An 8,432-nucleotide genomic window follows, 5' to 3' on the forward strand; every position below is an offset into this window, starting at 1 on the left:
ATACACTTCCAGTTACAAAGTAAGGAAAAAAATACTTGTGTATGATCAAGGCTCCTTGCTCCTTGCATGTCCTAATGAAACAATGACAGAAACAAATGCATAGTGCTATAAACAGCTGGCTGTAAATGAGGGAGGGGGGCCTACCAATTTCAGTTAACACCAACTCTCTTCCTCCCCCCACTGATCCACGCACAGAGCTGCACCTTCCATTTATAGGTGAATGCATGAGAGGTAGTTCCTATGCTGAACTGTATTCCAAAAGGAAGGGGTTCAGTAGCTCTAACGGTCACAGTGTAGTTCCGGATCAATTGATGAATTTTATGTAATCACGCCATGGCTGTGGCTAAAACCAGTCCTAGCACCTTTATTAGTGCATAATGTATAGACAAAATTTCTACCAGCGTTGTTGTTAAACAAATGGAGAGTAGAAACCAAAGACAAAACTAGTCATCACTTGCAGCCGTTGCTAGCCCTACTGTCTCCTACTTATGTAAGAGGATGGAAGAAGAATGGAATTGCACTGAATTACTAAGTTTCTCTTGTTTCTGAAAGTGCTCCCACAAAGTCGGGCTCCTCTGCAGCCTAATCGTCATTTGCACAGAGAAAACTTCACCACAAAATTTGGTTGAAAAAATGTCATTCTAGCCACACTGAGGGGCTTCAGCTCACCACCCCGAATTTCATCACAGTTCAGCAAGATCAACTCAAAAGGCTGGATCCTCAGCTGTGAGAGCCTGTAGTGTGCTGACTGCCAAGGATCGTAAAGCAAAGGTAGGCACATCAGACTTCAAGACCAGGAAGAGCTGGCGCTGCCTCCCGTGGATAGCGTAGGCTTTGTGCGTAGTGTAGACCGTGTAACAGTGCTGAGGACAGTGGGAAAAACCAGCATGGAAATCCTCCTGCAGAGGGACTGGAGAAAAGGCAATGCGATTATGTTCTATGGGAACTTCTCGAGTTTGGTATAAGTGCTCCAAAGCACTCCGACAACAAGGTCAATTGTGGCATGTACCGTAAGGCACTAAAGAATGCTGATTGGTGCTATTTACTTCAAAAAGGAAACCACCTTTCAATTATTTTAGTTTTATTTATTAAAGAATTTATATGGCCACCTAATACGTGCATGTGCAATACAAGCACAAACTGGGCAATATCTCAGTACCTATTGATTCTTCTGGTCACACAGGAATTCTTCCGATTTACATGAATAGTCATATGTTAAAAGCTCAGTGTGCAAATATTTTTCTCAACAGGTGGGAACGTACCTGTGTTTTCTTCTTGCTTCTCACAAGGAAAGTATAAGGAAATCGCTAAAGCATAGAAAGAACGGAGGGCACAGAGCCGATTCTTCATGGACATTTCAGATCCTATAAGAAGGGAGGGACCACAGTGAGATTTTAGTAGGCCACCCTTTTATATGGCATAAACAGTCAGTGTTTACGATTTTCATAATTTCTAAAATAGCAGGGGTTCCTGATTAGTCCTCTCCTAGTACAAGAATGCATGAGCTGTACCTTCAGTTGAAGCCCCATGAGGATGCACTGTAAAGAGACTTTTCTTTTGGTCTTGATTAATTAGCAGTATCCTGCAAAAGAAGAGCCCATGGCTTACTTCTGGGAACAGAATGGTAAAAGTGCTACCCCAAATGCCAGAGGAGACTTTGGAAAGAGGATGGAAAGCGGTATAACAAACGAACACTGAACTCACATCCTAAAGGAAATTGGTTTCTTGGACATCCCAGAAATGTAAGACTCACCCCAGGATACCAGGGGAAAGCACAATACCAGGAGGTAGGCATCTAGCAGGGCCTCTGGCAGTTGCCTTCAGCAGATCCAGCAGTGGTTGCCAAAACTGCTTCACTAGCTACAGAAAGAAAGAAAAGCTTGCAAGAGACATTTGGCCCCAACTCCATGGATCAACAGGAGTCTTGCTATTTATATACCTTGTTGGCAACCCCAGCACTCAGAGATCATGCCACTGAAATTCAGCAGCAAACGGCCAATATTGTTGATTTTTGAGTTCTCTGGACTTCAAAGGGTGGGGGTGGGAGCAAAAGCCTCCCTGAAACAAACTGTTCCCATTCCCATCCTTAAAATCCCCAAAGTGAAGTAAAAAATGTTATATCCCTCCCCACAGTAGTTTGGGAGGCTGCATTGTGGCCATTAATCTGCAGTAGCTGCACACTACTGACTTTCAGCATGCCTCCTTCATTAAGTCCCCCATGCAAGTCAGCAACGGACAACAGATAGAGCAGTAAATTTAACCAGTAGATGGATCAGTTCCAGATGCATTTTAGGGAGGGGATCAACGGAAGGTTGACAAACTGCTCTTTTCTAGACAAAGAGATCAGACAACTTCGGGACACAGCACTTTCACCTCATCAGCCAGGCACTGTAAGGAGGGATTAGGTCCACAGAGCAGCACTACTTCCAAATCAGGCACCAGCTGAAAAGTCAGGAAACGGTGGGGAACCTACTGGAACAAAGGGACAGGGAAAAATCAGAAATGTGGACTTACACATCCCCACTTTCTCCTCAAATCTGTGACCTGCTCACCGTGGGACTGCCTTGGGGAAGGTAAACAGGCAGATCGCGGGAAGTATGTGGAGGAAGGGAGCGTATCAGCCACACCAGCAGCATGGCCTCTGGGGCTGCAAGCTGCCACCACTGTTCAGTTGCACACAGGACACGACCCCCCACAAGCAGGCAACCAAACCGGGATTCTGCAGCAGAGGCAAAGGCTTCTAAACATTCCTGGGTCAGGAAAGAACAAAACAGCACTAAGATTTGTCCATACACATGCACAAGTAATGGATACAAGTTAGAACAATTAAAAGCATTGACAGAAATGGTAGCAGTAAGCCAGGCCATGTTGTTATAAATTGTTTGGATGCAGCACATACTAAGTGGACAGTTCCTTCTACCTCTTACTATATTTTATCCACTTCACTCCTCAGCTTTCCATCTAGTTTCAAATTATCTTGACTCCTCGTCTATTTCGGAAGGGAAAGAAATATGTACAGCAAAACACTATTTCCTGCTAATGCTAGAAATCTAGCCAGTTTTTGGTAGACAGACAATTCTTCATTTGCTTCAGTAATACAAAGAGAGTGCGGGGGAGAGGCAGGCAAAGAGGAATGAACACCTTTGTAACTTGTAGTTCTGGAATAAATTGAAGGGCTAGTCCACTTACAGAACTCAACTCTAGAAAGATGAGACTGGGTCCTTCAAATAGCAAAGCGAAGGTAGTTATGTATCTTCAGACAGGTATCTTGAGTCAGTACTGGTTGTACACTGCCCAGTGCTGCCAGGACTATCCCCAGCAATACCAGAGTAGTGATTACGAACAGCCATGGACCTGCTGCATTTTTGTTAGAGATGGCTACATTCCACCTCTCAAAAAAAAATTTTTTTCCAGAATAGGAGGCTTCTCCTTTAGAAATTTCTTCTCCAACTTAGCCTTATCTGTCAGTTTGCAACTCTCAGTATCCATTAAGAGATACAGATGAATACAAACAGATGATAGCAGGAGGATGCCTGGAGGATAAGCAAAAAATAAAATACCACAGACAACAGTATAGTGAAGGCAAAGCAAGAGGAGCACATGCACTTCAGCAGGAATGTGCAGCACTTTGTATCCTATGTCTCAATGAAACTTTGGATTGGGTGTGGGCACACACACCATTTCAGTCAGCACCTCCTTACAGAAGTGATGTCTTTGTGGGTTTGCTCTGTAGTGACAGAATAAAAGAAAGCACAGGTGAGATGCAACAAAGGACTTTAGAGTGGGCACAGGTGCACCGTTAACGCTCCCTTTACATCCGCTTATATTTTCCTGGGATTGAACAGCTACTGCACGAGTCCAGAGAAGATGTTGCTTCTTTAAGGTGGCAGCAACAGGTGCAACATGCATGTCGATGCCTGATTTAAAGCTTCAGATCTGAAGTCCTCCACATTTCTAAGTTATGATGGAGAAGATGCTCATAGATCTATTTTTCCAGACTCCATCAACTTCCAAAATCCCAGACTGAAAGACCATATGTTGAGACCTGCTGAAGGAGGAGGGGTAAATTAGATGGCCTCACCTGCAGAATTGCTCTGGAGGGCATCACAGTGCATTCCACACACTGCGTCAGGTCAGCACAGCTTTTGCCTGGCTCCAGGAAACTGTCAATCAGTTTATAACATGACTAGAGAATTATGAAAGAAATATTTAAATTACCAAGGATGAAAATATTATACCAAACGTTTAGTTTATTAGGCATTGAAGTGAACAGAAAGAAAAATCTGCTACCACTAATTCACTGTCCAACTTCCACTGCTAGCAAATTCTTGATGTAATACAGTCCTGCATGCCTGTAAAAGACATTCTGCCTCATACTAAAGGCGGGTGGTTCTAAAGGCAAAGAGTAGGCAAAAATGTTCCTCTATTTAAGATTTGATACAAAAGCAACAGCAGCAAGAAGTCTCTCAACTGACCAAAGAGACTGTGAGGGGAAAAAGACAAACAAACATTTCCAAAAAATGAAGCTGGAATCCTTTGTTAAGTCCCAAGTAAAAGTTCCCCTGCAGCCCACATTCTTACCTCCCTTTTCCTAATATGATCTACACCTACTCCTCTCTCCAAGATTCTAGCAACAGTTAGGTCAGACATTACCTTTAGATCCTTTTTGAGGCGTTCAATGTTGCGAACATTTGTTAGTTCCTCCAGGCCCAATACTAGCACCTGTATTAAAATACATGATGCCATTTAGAAGCAGAACTTCTGGTTATCCCCTCTGAGAAAGAAGCACAGCAGCGGGTTCTTGCAAAATCGTTCTAGCTTGATACGGCTATCTAACTATGCACACTGTAAAAACCAGGAATTTTCTGTTCTCCAGTATCATACATGCATTGTGTTTCCTCAAATTATATGTATCTATAACTGCCGGACAGACACAATTATGATCCAGGCCAGGATCTCTACTTCATCTATGAGTACGCCTTGGAAGAGATTCCACACATGCATCCAAACAAAATCTCCAGTACTTTACTATATACCATGTTAACTGAAAGTGAATAAGTATAGGTAAAATGCGGTGCTGGGTTAAATAATACAGTTGACATCAAAAGTTGAACAGGAGAGACAGAAAAGCACCTGAGAAATGAGTCCTTGGGAAATAGTTTAGAGGGGACAATAGAGCACAGGAAGAAAGACTTTTTCATACTTATCTTAATCCTACAGATTTTACCTGTAAAAAATAGGTTTACTGTTCCTCTATATCACTGGAAAAAAAAAAAAAGCTCCAGAGACATCACCATTTAATTCCCCATAATGAAAACAATCTAGTTTATACAAGTAAGCTCATAGGATTTTTAAGTGTGTGTGTGCGCACACATATATGCACGTGTAAAATAACTCCACTCAACTGCTTCCCTTGGAATTATTTATCTGCCCAATGGACTGGGGGTGTCTTCCAGTTTCCTTTATGGTGGTCACTTTCGATCACTCACCATGGCACTAAAAACATTCTCAAGAAGCCTTCCAAGACTGAAGTCACTGGCGTCTTCTTCTGAGGACAGGACAATGAGGGTGATGCTGGGAACAACAAACAAAAGAGAAATTGAAGAAATGGAGTGACTGAGCGTAAAATGTTTGCAACAGATAGAGAAGGAAGTATCATTCCCATGTTTTGCAGGTTTTCAAATTATGTAGAGGAAATTCAATATTCCTCCAAAGCTTACTGGAACTTCTTAATGAGAAAATCACTAACAAAAGAGAAGATAGCTGCAGGAGATTGGTGATTTCTAGGAACACCCTCAACTCAAGAGGAATGACCAGTCAGTAGAATCTGCTTTTTATGAATATTGCCACAGGAAAGAGGACAATTCTGTTAGAAATTATTTACTTTTCCTTCCACTCCCTGAACTGTTTTATAACAACTCTGTAAATGTACATGCAGAGGGCCAGTTTGGTCTAGTGGTTAAGGCTCCAGGCTAGAAACCAGGAGACCGTGAGTTCTAGTCCCGCCTTAGGCATGAAAACCAGCTGGGTGACTTTGGGCCAGTCACTCTGTCTCGGCCCAACTCACCTCACAGGGTGGTGGTTGTGCAGAAAATAGGAGGAGGAAGGAGTATTAAGTATGTTCCCCACCTTGAGCTATTTGTAAAAATAATAAAGGCGGGATAATAAATAAATAAGAACTTGTACCTCAGTTTACTGTTTCCTTCCTGCCTCCCAACCTTTTCCCCCTTTTACATTATGTATCCATGAACACTGGAAGTCTAGGAACTTAGAATTTATTTACCTGTGTTTATTTAGCCGAAAAGATGAATAAAAAAGACTGGTGTGGCCTAATAATTTGCTATGTTAAGCTGAAATAGCCAGAAGAATTTCTGTACATATAAAATGCATTTTGAAGATTAAGAGAAGTAGAGGAGTTCAAACCCCAATGAAATAAGGCCCCTTTTTTACTTTTCTCTTGTTTCCAGCTCTTTTTCATTTTGGCCATTCCAGTTTAGCAGATGTCAGAAGCCATAAAAGGAAGGCCTAACAAGATCACACAGAATGGATCACATATCTTGAGAGGCATGGAAAAAGCACAAGTTTCTTAAAATGATTTTCTGACTCCTCCTAGATTGAAATCATTGCCCTCTGGTGAAAGAAATAGCAAAGTGAACCTCCCTAAACCTAAGCAATCCTGAGGAATGAAAGAAAACCTTTTTCTACACTGTCTTATTATGCAGTAAAAGTTACAATAATACCAATATTTGTTAGAATGCCTGCTTGTATAAGTACAGGCCCAATCTTATATCAGGAATAAGTGGGACTTCCAAATACAGAAGACAAAACTCACTTGTGGGTATTTGTACATCTATGTTTTGATTAGTTTACAGTTTATTCAACACAGGCAGAAGTAAATGATTATGTAATAGCCAAGCTGTTTTCCAGAAAATGAATAATAAGTACTATTAGGATCACGTGTTAGTATACCACATAATTCCATGTTTCTCAACAGCCAATGGGAAATCAGCAAAAACTACAACACAGATTCACAGAAGCATATTTAATTGCGTAACACACAATTTTCTCCTTCAAGAATCTGAATTGGCACGGAGAGGGCTACAACACTTCATACTAAGGGAAACTCAGGAAATCAGAAGCACCAGGGTCTATTAAAAACAGTTGATCTGCACTGGATAAAGATACCTAGCATTCTGACTACTAGCAAAAGGTTCCATATATCACCGCGTGCAATTACTGAAGCATTGAAGTTCTTGGTATTCTAAAATTACTGATGCTAAGGACTAAACATATAAATGCTAAGGACTAAACATATAAACATATAAAATCTTAAAGATCCTTAATTCTTGTAACAAAACAGTTTATATTCATTAAATGCCCACTAAAGACACCGACCACCTGCTGGAAATATGGCAGTAGGGGGCATGCATATGCTTGATTCTGCATACCTATTGTGAAACACTTTCCATACCACATGAGTATTCTCTGTACGGGCTGCTATCAGCTGGACATCTAAATTGGAGCCAAACATATGAACCCCATTCAGGGAGCCAATTACCGAAAAGGGTAACTGGGGAAGAAGAGATAAGCATTAGTATAATATTCATGCAGGATATGAAGCTACAATATAGCGCCAGACAATTGAATTATCTATTTAAACTGAAAACTATTTTCCAAAGTATTTAGCAGTTTTTCCCCTCACTTTTCTTAACAGAGATCTTTTACCAAAATGGACTATGGCAGAGCCCTTACCAAACCAAGTATATAATCATTCTTTGCCCATCTTCATAACCTGGGTAGCTAGCATTTTTACTACTTCTGAACTTTTTGTTTCTTTGGGCATGCTAAATTTAAAAGCTCTAATTTTTAAAAATCAGATTTATACTCCTACTGCTGATCCAATAAATCTTATGACAATAAGAAAGGAGCTTATTGCTACCCAACTAGGTAAAATTATCAGTGCGACTGAGTGTGGGGTTTGCTCCCTGTTTATATACAGTAGCTTGCCCTGCCTGTGTTGGTGGGGGTAGGGTTTTCTCCTTGGTAATTCCTTGATCACGTGGAACGAAAAGCGGGCCGGAAACCTCTCACCTGCTGCTTGGTAGACCCTCCCCGGCTCCTACAGTATAAGGGCACTCCGCTACTGGCCGTAAGGCACAACAAAGTAACGGAATTCCCCGGCTCCTCCCACATCTTGAGACTGGGAGCCTTTTTCCACACTGGCCTGGCGGCAGGAGCAACTTCACCGAATGCAAGACCCCGTTCTTTCTATTCCGTCTGCCTAATATCCACCACATTTCTACTCGCCCGACTCATTGCCGCCATATTGAGCAACCCACAGCATGCCGGGATGTAAGCAGAGCCGATGCCATGGTAACAGGTGCCCTTGCATGATTGGTTCTTTCCTTCTTTGCTCCCTCCCACGCAAAGAA

General features: G+C 41.8%; 1 protein-coding gene across 2 annotated transcripts; it reads right to left on the minus strand.

The window, feature by feature from the left end:
* Nucleotides 1-395: 395 nt before the first annotated feature.
* FUZ (fuzzy planar cell polarity protein) lies at nucleotides 396-8,336 on the minus strand. Of its 2 annotated transcripts, XM_063300915.1 has the most exons (11): nucleotides 8,092-8,320; nucleotides 7,449-7,570; nucleotides 5,490-5,574; nucleotides 4,654-4,722; nucleotides 4,082-4,186; nucleotides 2,553-2,750; nucleotides 2,374-2,469; nucleotides 1,754-1,860; nucleotides 1,512-1,582; nucleotides 1,263-1,364; nucleotides 396-910 (listed from the first exon to the last, which is right to left on the minus strand). In XM_063300915.1, the coding sequence occupies exons 1-11, from the start codon at nucleotides 8,191-8,193 to the stop codon at nucleotides 705-707; spliced, it is 1,263 nt and encodes a 420-aa protein (XP_063156985.1). In that variant the 5' UTR covers nucleotides 8,194-8,320; the 3' UTR covers nucleotides 396-704. The 2 variants fall into 2 exon arrangements, with proteins under 2 accessions (XP_063156985.1, XP_063156986.1); XM_063300916.1 differs by lacking the exon at nucleotides 7,449-7,570 and having other exon boundaries at nucleotides 8,092-8,336.
* Between the last annotated feature and the right edge of the window lie 96 nt (nucleotides 8,337-8,432).

This window comes from Candoia aspera, chromosome 4, assembly GCF_035149785.1.
Source record: "Candoia aspera isolate rCanAsp1 chromosome 4, rCanAsp1.hap2, whole genome shotgun sequence".
NCBI lineage: Eukaryota > Metazoa > Chordata > Lepidosauria > Squamata > Boidae > Candoia > Candoia aspera.

Excerpts from the sequence above, each read along its gene's own strand:
- FUZ (XM_063300915.1), bottom strand. The coding sequence starts at position 8,193 with ATGTGGGAGGAGCCGGGGAATTCCGTTACTTTGTTGTGCCTTACGGCC. Across the intron at positions 2,751-4,081 it reads CCTCCAGAGCAATTCTGCAG|GAATGTTTAGAAGCCTTTGC; the intron begins GTGAGGCCATCT and ends TTCCTGACCCAG. Across the intron at positions 1,365-1,511 it reads TCATGGGGCTTCAACTGAAG|GATCTGAAATGTCCATGAAG; the intron begins GTACAGCTCATG and ends CCCTTCTTATAG.